Source organism: Aythya fuligula, chromosome 7 (genome assembly GCF_009819795.1).
Source record: "Aythya fuligula isolate bAytFul2 chromosome 7, bAytFul2.pri, whole genome shotgun sequence".
Taxonomy (NCBI): Eukaryota; Metazoa; Chordata; class Aves; order Anseriformes; family Anatidae; genus Aythya; species Aythya fuligula.
The window spans coordinates 5,962,920-5,975,707 of NC_045565.1; the positions used below are offsets into that span (position 1 = coordinate 5,962,920).

Sequence of the window (12,788 nt, forward strand, 5' to 3'; positions counted from 1 at the left end):
GAAGACGGGTCCCTGGCAGAGGAGCGGTGTTTTTGGCAAAACGGAGGACAAGCAGCAGTGAAACACGCTCAGAGTTGGTGAAAAACCTGGCGGTGCCCCTTGTCAGCACACCTCTAGAGCAGGAACATTTTGGCCAAAATCCAACTGCTCTAAAGTGTTTACCTAATGTCCCCCTGCTCTTCCACTGAAGTATGAGCTTATTTCCTGTACTAAACTACCGTGCGTCTTGCGGTTAGTTATTAACTAGCTGTTCTCTTTGAAAAAGGGCTTTATTTCAGCAGAAAGTGATTCTCTGGTAATCCTTACTCAGTTTGGGGGAGCTTTGCAGCCTGCTGGAGAGACTCCCTCTTGCAGTGTGCAGCAGTTTCTGCAAACTAAATGCATGCGTAATACTTTCTAGGCATCAGTGGCATTTACGTTTTGGTCAGGCCGACTGAGGTACGATTGTTTTTCAGCAGAAGAGAGAAGGAGTAATCCAGAATTAAGCGTATTTTCACCAAATGCATTTGCTTGGTGGTGGATTCCCAATTGCCTGCCCGTTCTGTAGGAGCTCTTTGCAGCCCCTTTCGCTTTCTCTTTGAGTGCAATTGCACAGCCCTGAGCTGAGAAGTTTCCTTGGGAATCTTGCTGGTCGATTCAGCTTTCGATGCAAGCTCTTACAAAATCACACTCTGTGGAGAAATTAATTATTTATCTTTTCCGGTATTCTCTCGGTTTCACTTGTTTTATTTTAGGATAAGCTCCCAGATAAGATTAGTGAACTCCATGTGCAGAAGCATGAGGGTGGAATGAGTGAGAGAAAGATAGAGTCCCACGTCACTTGATTTCTATATGCATAAATCTGACTAAAGCAAATACCAGGAAAAAGGAAATAGTCCGTGTTTACTTATTCCAATTACTCATGCTTTTGTATTTCTTTCAATCCCCTCCAGGTCCACTTCTGTTAGCTTTAAGGATATCTAGAAGCTATTTGTTCAGGACTAGGTGTTTGAAGAGCTTTTCAATTTCATTTTTTTAGCCTTTTAATGCTCTTTTTTTCCAATAAGATTTCAAGCTCAGGTAGATGGCACTGGTTCAAGTCTAAAATGACATCTGTGTTTTTTCTCTGTACATTTAGATACTGATCAGCCAAAGTGTCTCACACTTCTGCAGGGAAAAAAATCTTTCCGGAGGCTCAGGTCGGCATCCGAACGTTGTGGCAGCTGCTGCCAAGACTGGGGGTGTTATTTCTGCCAGGCATGTACCTCTTGTGCCTTTTTTCCCCAGTAATTTTCTGGTGCGAGGGCTCACCAAGCTGTGGAGTTTCTCTCCTGCGTCAGCATCCCCGTGGAAAAATCCAGCGTTGGGGAACTGAAGATGGGAGCTTCCACTTGCAACCATCCGGCTCCTTGTCTTTATGGCTGGAGACTACTACCTGATGAGAACTGGACATTTAGGAGGGAGAAATGTAACTTTCCTGTCACGTTTTGCTCCTTCAGAAAGGATCTTGCTTTTTTAGTCAGTATAGTCAGTGAAACAAGTTGTTCTGTGGGTCTAATGAAACTGGATTTTCACAAATCTATACTCCATCCTCTTTCCTCTCACTCACCCTACACCAATAACCTTGTTTCCCCTGTGACTTTCCTGTTCCTCTGACACTATAATTTCCCCAGTAAATCCCCTCAATAACCATGAAGGCCTACCAGCCACATCTCCCAACCATGGGATGGAGAAGAGGGGGCACATAATACCTGAGCTCACTGTGTCATCCTTCCTCTAACACCTGTGCTGATTCCCTCTGTCCATCAGCCAATTTTTATAAAATGATAAAAATTGTGGCAATACCGTATATCTGCTACGATTCATTTTCCATCTCTGGCCTTGTTTTCCCATTTGTGTGTCCTGCTAATGCTGAACAAGATACAGATGGATATGGCTTCATCTTCCACCTCGTTTTCCTGTTCCTATGCCCTACTAATGCTAAAGACGACTTGGTACTGATGGATATGGCAGCAAAATCGACATTGGTAGTAAAAATTGACATTGGTAGTAGGGTGACGGTTGGACCTAATGATCTTGAAGGACTTTTCCAACCTTAATGAGTCTATAAAAAGTGCAGGACTGGTATTTGCAGAGTTCATTTTATTTTAGAAAGGAAAGGAACATTGAGAAGCAAAAGCAGGAATTGCAGGGTGGCAAATAGGGCTGATCCCTGCCCTATAGCGGAACAAGTAGTAATACAGCCTCAGGCTGTGGGGTGCTGTGAGCGAATCTAGGGCTTCACCTTCCCCTTGGGGGCAAACTTCAGGTCAGAGATTAATCCCTTCTCCACTCCTGATCTGGTGGCAGTTCAGCGCCCCATAAGCCATTTGAAGGGCCCTTTTCCACTCGAGAGGCCTGACAGGGGCACCCAACAACCCCCTCAGCGCCCGGGGGGCCGCGGGGGGGCGGCCCGCCAGCAACCCCTGAGGGGGAACCGGCGGAGAACCGCGGCCTCCCCGGGCCTCCCGCACCACACGGCGGCGACCCCTGGCGGCCCCGGGCCGGGGCGGAGCGGGGCGGCGGGGCCGGGGCGGAGCGGGGCGGCGCCGGGGCCGCTCGCTGCCTCAGCGCCGGGGGCGGGCGGCGCGGCTCGGCTCGGCGGGCTGCGGGGTGATGGAGCCGCGGGCCCTCGCCCCGCCACGCAGCGCCCGCTGAGGCCCGGCCGCCGCCACCGGCAGCGTCCCCGGGGAAATGGCCACCGAGCCCCCGCGGCCGGCGGAGGAGGCCGAGGCCCAGCCGCCGCTCGGCGCCGCCCCGGGCCCGGCGGCGGCGGCTGTGGAGGGCGGCGGGCGGCGGCGGGGGCTGAACGGCTGCGTGCCGCTGTCGCACCAGGTGGCCGGGCACATGTACGGCAAGGATAAAGGCGGTGAGCGGCGGCCGGCCGGGCCGGGAGGCGGCGGAGGGGGGCCCGGGGAGGGGACGGGAGGCGTTGTGTAAGCGGGGGAGCGGCTGCACGGCGGTGCTGAGGGGACGCCGGGCTCCTGCCAGCCGCCCCCGGCCCGGCTTCGGCTCCGCAGCCGCCTCGGAGCGGGGACCGAGGTGGCTGAGGCTGGGTGTGCGCCCCCGGGGGTGCTGTGGCTGAGGACCTGAGGCGTCTGCCTGCTTCCAGGCGCTGCTCCGCAAGTGCCTGCTGCGGGTTTGGAAGAGATGGGAGAACTCGGTCGTTGCTCACTGATCTGGTGACAGGAGCAAGCCCCAAATGTCAGCTTGTAATGTCCGGTGATAGAGCTGCGGGGGTCCGAAGAGGTCGTCAAGATCCTCTACCTGCTTATGGTGAGGATGTAGCATTCCTGAAGCTCCTCCCCCCAGCCTTTAATTATTATTTTAATTTCAGGTTGAGGACTGAGGTCTTCCCATAAAGGTTCCTTTCAGTGTAGGCAGCGGTCAGTGCCTTGTGGGGGGCCTCCATACAGCTAACATTGCCAAAGGTTGTTATTACGGCCCTTCCAAGTCATCGGATTTGGTATAACACCTGCTCCCGAGCCGAGCGTGAGGTACACATCATTCAGTGCTCATGGTGACCTTCTAGACTAGCTGTAAGGAGTAGAAGGAGTAAAGCTGCCTTTGAACCCCGGCTGTAGGAGCTGCCCCTGCTGAACAGGCCAAAGACGGAACCTCCTGCCCCTTCAGCCAGCAGTAGATGGAATTGCAACACGAACGGCACCGTGAGTTTGTCTTATCTGGAGCTTCATGGAGTCTTGCTGCTGATTATCTCTGCAGCAGAGTAATTCTCGCCCACTGTCCCCGCTGCCACCGAGGCAATAAAACATCAAGGGGGTCCTTGGAGCTGTACGTTGGCCTCGTTGCTCGTGGTTTGTAATATGGGGTGGGGTCAGGCGAGGAAGGTTCACCTCCAGGGAAAGTCTCACCTTTGGCACGTCAGTTGTTATCAGAGTTCCATCAGCTGAATCTTTGTCACCTGTGTGATACATCATCTCTCCTGTGGGTGCTGATCAAACGGGTTAGGTAACACCAGATCCATTAGATCGAAGGAGCAGGGCTAACGTTTTCCTGCAGAGGTACTGCCGCTGTTGATCTCTTCTTAGAAACTTGAGTTTTACCTTTAAGTGATGACCGAGGCTGCTCTGTGGTACTCCCAGTTCTCTCATTTTTGTAACTGAATCTTCCCATTTTATTTCTTTACAGATATTGTTAGTAGGAGTACAGGCAGTTGAGATGCTAAAGATACAGGGTCATGTATAATTCTGCAGTGCTGCTCCCTGTGGTGTCTTTGTTATGAAGTGAGTGGCCAGATGTGTGGATATATGTAGTTACTAATAGCTCTGGTAAGGCATATCACAGACAATATGTGCGCCAGGATCTGTGATAATTTTAAGTCTGTGTGAGGAGACCAGCATGTCTCGTACCTTCTCCATTGCCTTTTCTGCCTTTTCCTACAGTAGTCACCCTTCCTGCTGTTTTCCATTCTACCCTTTCCTACCTCATTAAACCTCGAGCATTTTAAAAGCCTAAAATTATAAATGCGGTGCTTCTTTTTATGTGGATGCCTCCGTTGCTATGCACAAAACATAGCAAATGCACCTTGAAGGATGTATCCCACTGGTGTTAGTGTCTGAGCTGTCTGCTGATTCAAGCTCAGAACCTTCCTTGTTCTGCCAAGCTTCCTCCTGCGTGTCACTGCTGTCCTCTGGGCTTGGCTTCCCTTCTGTGCCCACATACAGACATAGAAAGGACTTGAAGTAATTTTATTTTTTTTTGGTTAAAGTGCACATTAAGATGGCTTTGTCACCAGCTTCTCTTCCTTTCTAATAACCTTTCCCTTTTCACTTTGCTTCCTGTGGCTGTCACTGCTGTGCAAAGACAGGGCTCTAGCAGTCTCCTTGCATGGACACGTATCACTCTGGCTTTTGGGCGTTGAGTTTGACCTTTTGGTGAATGCTCTGTTCAGTAGTGCTTTCCCCCAAAGACAGTAAATCGTGTAGTAAGTAAGGTTGTGGCCTTGGGTTGCGGCTTTTCTCCATAGGCAGGTAGAGAGAGACAGGAGTTGAGGAGATACACTACTTTTTAGAGCGTGTTTGTGCAAAATGGGTGAAGCACATGGATTGAATTTTTTTTAAAACGCACATGCATCTATATTGGTTATGTTTGCTGTAGATAAGAGCTTCAGTATGCTAGCAAGCTTTGCATGCAAAGCCACAGATAAACATTTTTGAGATATTTCAGAATTTTAATTTTGGTATAGTTCAGCTGCTTATTCAGAAACACTAAATTGCTACTTCAGTTATTAAAACAAAGCCTCTCCCTGTGCATGCAGGGAAAAAAAAAAAAAGTAGGAATCCTAAAACAAAGCCATGAGTAATGTCCTGATGTTAGTGAAGATATCTCATGTGGTAGATCAGGAGAAGCTTATGGAGTGTTCATCTTCAGGGTGAGTGCTAAAACATGAGTCCTTGGTTTCCAGCCTGCCTTTGTCCCAGATGCAGGGTAGGTGCTCAGTTCTGTCAAGAAATCCAGAGTATGAGGGGATTCAGACAACGTCAGGCTGTTTTAATCTCTTAAACTAATAAATCTTGTCATCCATCTTGATCCACAGCGTGGTGTTCTGGTGGAAAGTACTTACTGTAACTTGGCGTGAAAGCCCAGGTTTCAGCCCAGTAGCGTATGGGTTCTACCTGTAGGAATGTTTGCCTGGTTTTTGTACCTTGTAGGCTGTCCACTTGTCTTATCACCAGTGCCAACATGCAGGCTTTAAGGAGTGCTATAAAACCTTTAATGTTGTGATCGCTAGTAATTCACTCAAAACACATCATTCAGAAACTTTGTGCACCCTGCTAAGTGCTTTCCAGCACATGTAAAAGGGTACGGGGAGGGCAGGGGGAAGCTGTTGTGTCTTGAAGATGTGGTAGTTGGCATGGCACGGTAATATTTTTATCTAGTCTGGAAAGTATATAAAAAAAAAAATCCAGCTTTTAGCAAGCAGCTTGACTTGAGAGTTGTTTTACACAAATTTTTAAAACCACTCTTTGTTTGTTGGCACGGCCAACTAATGAAACAACTTCACAAAGTCTGGTGGTTGTTTTACAGTAAGTATTTCAGGCTCTAAAGATTTTGTTTAGTTTCCAAGTCTGCACAACAGAGCCCATTCAGAGATTATGCTTTCCAAAAGGTGAAAACACAATTCCTGTTACAACTGCAGACTGTTTTTGGGTCACAAAGTTCCTGGCTTGTTCTGCTGCTTCTTCTCAAGTGGTAAGCTGAAGATGGAACGTATTTTGGATACAGCTGACATATTTTTGTCTTCCTTTTAAACAAAATAAATTATTATATGAAAAACTATGAATAAATCCAAGGAGAAAATTTCTGTTCCAGAAGTGTTTGTTTTGTTGTTTTTTTTTTTTTCATTTTCTCCTGTAACTGGTGATTTGAAACTTAGAGCGTGGTTCGCAGAGACGCAATTACTTTTCTCCATTGCTGTCCATATCCATCTTTGGATATGGACAGATATTAAGGATATCTTAATACCCTCAGATATTAAGGAGAGTTTCTCATGCGTCTACTCAGCAATACTGCTGACTGCAGAGTCACTAAGGCTGTTTGGGGAGGATATTTTGCTTTTTGGGGGACACAATGAAAGTGGTTGCCAGCTGAGATGAAACTCTGCATTGTGTTATAATTATGGGTGATAGAAATAGCAGTATATAATTAGCATGGAGTGCTGTAAGGGTGTTACCTCTAGCAATGCAGAAGTGCTCTTTCAATGCAGCTTGTATAGAAATATGTCTGCAGGCCAGATATTTCTACTTCAGCTTGTGGAAAAAGTGTTAAACTTGGGACTGCATCCTTTATCTTCAGCTTCTTAACACTGTTGGAAAAACAACTTATCAGTTATTTAAAAAGGGAGTGTCTGTGTAATCTTCCATAGCAAAATGAATGTGTTTTTTTGGGTGGAACTTTTCTCGTCAAATCCCAGTGCTGTGTTGGCCTTGAGCAGAATTAGACCCAGGAAGTCATCTGATGGGTAGAAGAAGAGCAAGCAAACCTCTGCTAAGGGTTTTGTATAGCAGCTGGCAAGTTCTTCTCTACTGTGTGTGTATACTGAAAACAGTGGAACTGAACAAATAGGCTGTCCCTGATGTGTGCTTGCTATTTTTGAAAAAAAATCAAAGTTCTCTCTTAAAACTCGGCCTTGAAGGAAATGCTTCTCTTCTAGGTATACTGCAGCATCCAGATGGGACTGTCCTGAAGCAGCTGCAGCCACCACCTCGAGGTCCCAGGGAGCAGGAGTTCTACAACAAGGTGAGGGTCCTGCATAGCAAGGGAGCTGCCTCGCTAAAGGTGGAGTGACGGCTGGTGTTCATGTCACAGTATATCATTATTGTCACCCTTGTGAAGGTGTAGGGTGAATATCTGAATGGTACATCACTGACCGTCTTGTCCCAGTATCTGCAAACTGCCTAGAACTGTCTCCTCCTCGAGTATCTGTCCCTGTGCCAGGCCTACTTCACTTGCAGGATTTAGGCTTGATTATTTGATCCCGGGACAGGAGGGTTTTCACGACATCTAAGGTTTTATTGGAAAGCCTCGTGTGGTGTCCATCTGTGAGTAAAGGGTGGCATGTGTGATCCCATCAGTTTTCTTTCTCACGTTGGTGAGCATCTCGGAATTGGTTGCTGTAAAACTTAGTGTCTTACACATCCATGTAGTGTGGTCTATTGCTAGAAGTATTGCTCTGTTCACTGTTAAAACTCGGCTCCTTTAAAACATCAATAAAAAGTGCAGTTCCCCAGTTTTAACTTTTGTTTGTTGTATTTTCATTGTGAACCAAACCCATTGCTCATCTTCAGTTTGATTTATTGATCGCTTGAATAGCACAAACCAGGAAGGCTGTTGATGGTTGTCTTACTTGAAGGTAAACTGTTTTGGGGGTCTCTTTCCCTTAATGGCCACCTGCACATCATAGTCTGCCACATGCTTTTCCATATCGTCTTGATCTGTTATCCCTTTCCATGTCTTACTAAGTACTGCAGAAATCTTCATGCAGGATGGCAGAGGAGTCTTGAGACTCTTTTGTTGTTGTTGTTTGGGTTTATTTGAAAAGTATTAATTTAATCTACCAAAAGATGTTGCATATTTTGCAGAAACGTCTCACATAAAACTGACTAAACAACAAACTCCAAGCTAACCATGTGTTTGCATACTAGCATCATTCGGTAATTCTCGTGATAGGACTGCTAGACAAAACAACAGCTCTTGAGTTAGTAGGAGCTCAGCGGGAGCCAGTTAAACCCAAAAGTAAATATTTCTCTGAGGTTTCACAGGGGCTGTCGTTTAGGTGAGGTTAAGAATGATACAACCCAGGCTGAGCAGTATCTCTTCACTAGAAGAGAAAGCTTGAACAGACTCCTTTGAGTACCAGGTTACTTGCTCTTCTGGGAACTCCTTGAATACAGTAACGTACTCTTGCTGTCTAAAGCCAGAGGGTAAGAGGAATAAGCTTGGCCGTTGCTTAGATGTTAACTTTGCACAAGTTTATCGCTTTGCCTGCTGCTTAGACTCATGTAAAAAGCTGTGAGCAAGACCCTGGGCGAAATCATCTGTGTCAGTGCCCTTGTGACTAGACCCTGTCGCAGCGGAAGAAGGCAGGTCTCGACTGTACCAAGAGCAACAACACAAACTCCAGTGATATCTTCTGGGGCCTTGCCAAGTCACTCTTGATGCTGAATTTTTTTTTTATTAGAAGCCATTTGAGTAAAAAGGGGCTTGGCCGTTCCTGAAGAATTATGGTGAAGGGGAAAGCTGTATAGCAATTACTTGTGTGGGGACTAGACTGCTTTTTTGTGGCAGATAGGAGGGGGAGAAAATGCATGTATCTGGATAGGTGAAAGTACAGGAGAAAGGTCTTGGGATTTTGTTGCTCCTCAATGATTAACTGCTATCATGTTTGCTCACAGGAAGAATCACATGATGCAGGTGTAGAAACCTAAACACCCCATATGTCTGTTACAAGGCGAGGTTTACTGCAGGTCGTGAGGTTCACCCAAAGGTACGCAGTTTCACAGAGAGCTTGAGCTGAGGCAATAGCTCATCACTGCCAAGAGGGAAGGGCTTTTCTTCCCATATTGCCATTCACCTTGTGCTGTGCTGGTGCTTCTCAGCCATGGAGGAGCTCTGTTGACTTACTAAAAAGTCAGCAACGCTTCCTCATGTTGGAAGCCTTCTGTCAGTTGAGTGATTAAACTGATAAGCAGTGGGAACAACAGCAAGACTGCCCCATTTTGGTGACTGAGCTCACTGCATCTTCTGATCTACAAAGAGATACAGCACCTTGGAATAGGCTAGTGAACCTCCAGAGAACAGGGGAAGGAGAATTTTGCTGCTCCTTGAGACAAGGGGTTGTTTACAAGGCAGTTGGGAAGAGAAGGTGATGAGAAATAGTGCAGAAATCCAGCAACGGTGCTTCTGGATAGATGTACAATAGGGCTGTCTTCTGGATGCAGGTGGAATAGAAGTAGTTTTGAGGCAGAATACTAAATCTTTCTGGATCCTGTCAAGACTTTTGGTGCAGGTGAGCAATGAGAGTTGGCGCATTCTGCACGGACAAAGCTGGAGTGGATCTGAAGGCTGTTCCTAAGGTTTTCTCTGATGGAGCCTTCATCAGATGTATCTGTTACACCATGAAGTGTGTGAAGACTGAGGAATTCCAGACTGCCACTCAGCCAGGACTAGACAGCAAGCATGTTAAGATCAAACCAGAAGGTGACCCCTTAGTGTATGCAGGTTAATCAAGATGTTTTTTTCATTCCTGCACCCGTGTCTTCATAAGCACTTTTAACTATTTTGCATGTATTGATATTACCAGTTATTCCATACCTGGGCAAGAAACAAAGTCTTCTTCACTAAAGGGTCAGGCAAAGCTCCTCAGCTGAAGCAGTTGAGCACCAGTGTGGTTCATGGTAGCAGGAAGATGTGTGTGTCTTGGTTGCTGCACATGTCAGCCGGAGAGCAGCTATTGCAGGTCTGAGGCAGAAATGTCTTCAATAACCAGCGGTGACTGGCAGCGTGCTGGTGAGTGCTCGCACGCTGAAGGTTGCAGGGGGTGTGTCACAACAGCAGACAAGTTTGAGTTATGGCCCTGATAATTTTAACCTGATAACAGGCTGGTATCAGGTAGATATTGTCTTTATCTGGACAAGATGGTCTGACCTGCTGGATTGGCCTTCTGCTGGCTGTCTTGTGAACATGACAGAGGGCCATAGCCTGTGTGAGCAAATCACCAGAAATTTGCTTCCCCATTGTGGGCAAATGATGGGTGTTTCCTACGGAGCACAAAGCAGGGTGCTATTCCTAGTAGCAATTCCTACTCAGACTGTTACAGAATCACAGAATTGTCTAAGTTGGAAGAGACCTCAAGATCATCGAGTCCAACCTCTGACCTAAAGTGAGTCATTAGCTCACTTTTCTATTTTCCAGATACAATACCTTCAGTTTAGCAGTTTATAAAAAAAAAAAAAAAAAAAAAAAAAAAGGCAAACTTCTAAATACCATGCTTTTTTCTTACAAGATTCTTTTTACCACTACAACAGCATGTGACATCCTCTACTGATGGGAGAAATGGCTTCCCACGGTTCTCTGTTATAAGGGAGGGAAAAAAATGGAGCATAACAAGGTTATCATGGGTTGCTTCTATGGTAAAATGGAGTGGAATAATAAGGTGTTTGTAGCCATTGTTAATAACTTGCTATGTATAGTAAGCTTAACTTAGTGGTGGAGTGTGACTTCCCAGTGGTAACGTCCACTTTCTATTGATTCTGTAAATATGAATAGTTATCAAATTAAAATAATAATGTTTTATCTTTGTTTCTGCAAACTCCCTTCCCAAACCTGAGGGCATGAACTTGGTATAAACATAGGCTGTGTAACCGTGAAGTGTTCTACCAGGTCTTCTAATACCCTTATCTGATTAAAAAGTTGGACTTTTTAAAACCTTGAATAGCTACAAAATACTTTGTTTTCAGTAGATATGAACAGCGAGAGCAGGAAAAGGAGTTGATGTAGAAGGGTTGTGGTTTTTTAAGGACTATCTACGCCGATGATCAGTTGTTTCCATCTAATGGAAATACTCGGTGAGGATGTGTAGGCGGAGGCACCGCGAAGGACTGCTTTTAAAGGAGTTTCAGGAGGGAGCAGGGATGTGGAAACACAAAAATAGTGATGTTTGAAAATGCCGTGTAACACATTATGTATATATTACATTTCCATTAAAGAAAATAAATTGCTGCAAGGTAGTATGTGTTTATGGTAGGCTGCCTACACGTGCATACTAAGAAATCCATAAAAGCACGCTGCTTCTCAGTCTGTTTTGGTTTTTAACTTCACCCTGCCTTATGCCAGGGCACACGTGTACGTGCTGAAGCAGTCTGATTCAATCCAGCAGTGTCAGGAGACGGAAGAGGCCCATCAGCCCTCCTACAGTCAGCTCTTCTGGCAGATGAGCTGGGACCTGTGAGAAAAGCATCCTTTGGAAGGAAAGGTCAGCACAGCCTCTGGAAGAGGTAAAACCTTTGTGCTTTACAGTGTACAGAGCTTGCCTCAACCATACCAGGCTGGACCTACGAGCACTGTGTGCTAACATAACTCTCTTCCTATTTAAGAGCTCTCCTGTTCAGCAGAGGGTTTTTCTTAATTTGTCACGTCAAGAATGTAGCTTTGCAGAAACGACTGTCCTGTTGGTGCCCTGCAGAGGGGGAGGAAGCTGGAATGTCATGTTTTAAATAGGGCAGCTGCTTTTGTGGGCACAAAAAGATGGAGCTTAGGCTGCAAATATTTAAAACTAAGGAAGAGAATTTACAGTTGTTGAAGCTGGCTTCCCAGCTACAGTTTCCTCCAAGCTCTGTGTTCAGCAGGAAGAGGTGGAGGGTTTCTCTTCTTGCATTCAGCAGGCCAGCAGAAGGTTGGTGGGCCATTTGGAATGATGGCACTTTTAATTTTCTGATTTCTGGCAGTTGCTTCACGGGGCTGTAAAAGCTCTGTTAGTACATGTACCTGTTCTGAGCGTGGCATATTGACTTTTTAAAGGTTGGTAATTCACTAGCTAATAAACTGGGAATTTACGCTTGACAGATCAATAAATGTCCCCATAAGCTTTTATTTGAATTGCCCTTTTGCTCTCCTGCAGTGACTGTGTGATGGTTGGGGTGCATGAAGTACGCCTTCCCCCCTCATCCTGCGTGCCAAAAACTGTCCTCTCTGAGAAACTTCTTGCAGCAAGTTAGCATTTTTTTCCCTCTTTGCTAGTGGTTGCATGTCTGAATTGTCATAGCTGGTGCTTGTGTTGTTGCCAAGTCATGGCTCCAAATAGCATACCTGCAATACTAGTAATGTTTCCAAGGCTGTTGTGAGGTGAGTCTTACCGAGATTCTCACATACCCTTGTCCCAGAGGGCATGTTTGTAATTTTGGGGGTTGGAGTGAAAAGGCAGACAGGGTTCTCCCGGTCCCATCTCAGCTCCGGCAACCTCCTACCTCTGCCTGAGTGCTTGGGAGCCGAGAGCTGATTCACCCCACGTAGCATTGGGAAAAGATAATTGGGCTTGTCATTTGGCCCTTCTGGAGAACAGTTCTTCTCCCGTTGCCAGTTACTGACGGCTCTGCTAACTGCTCTAGCAGCACTCGGAAAGTTCAGGGCTCGAGCCCTGCTGACATACTACATGAATGCAAGGAAGCTGTTCCCGCTGTAGATAGTAGAAATTGTTTTTCGCTCTTGTTACATGTCTGGAAAACAAAGCCAGGATGTAGGAGACGCAAATA

General features: G+C 46.2%; 1 protein-coding gene across 1 annotated transcript in view; it reads left to right on the forward strand.

Annotated features, from left to right (window-relative positions):
- Window positions 1-2,712: 2,712 nt before the first annotated feature.
- Window positions 2,713-12,788, forward strand: part of IPMK (inositol polyphosphate multikinase) — a 37,735-nt gene continuing 27,659 nt past the window's right edge. The window contains exons 1-2 of the mRNA XM_032191126.1: window positions 2,713-2,887; window positions 7,193-7,278. Coding sequence (XP_032047017.1) covers window positions 2,713-2,887; window positions 7,193-7,278 — 261 coding nt within the window. The remainder of the gene's footprint in view (window positions 2,888-7,192; window positions 7,279-12,788) is intronic.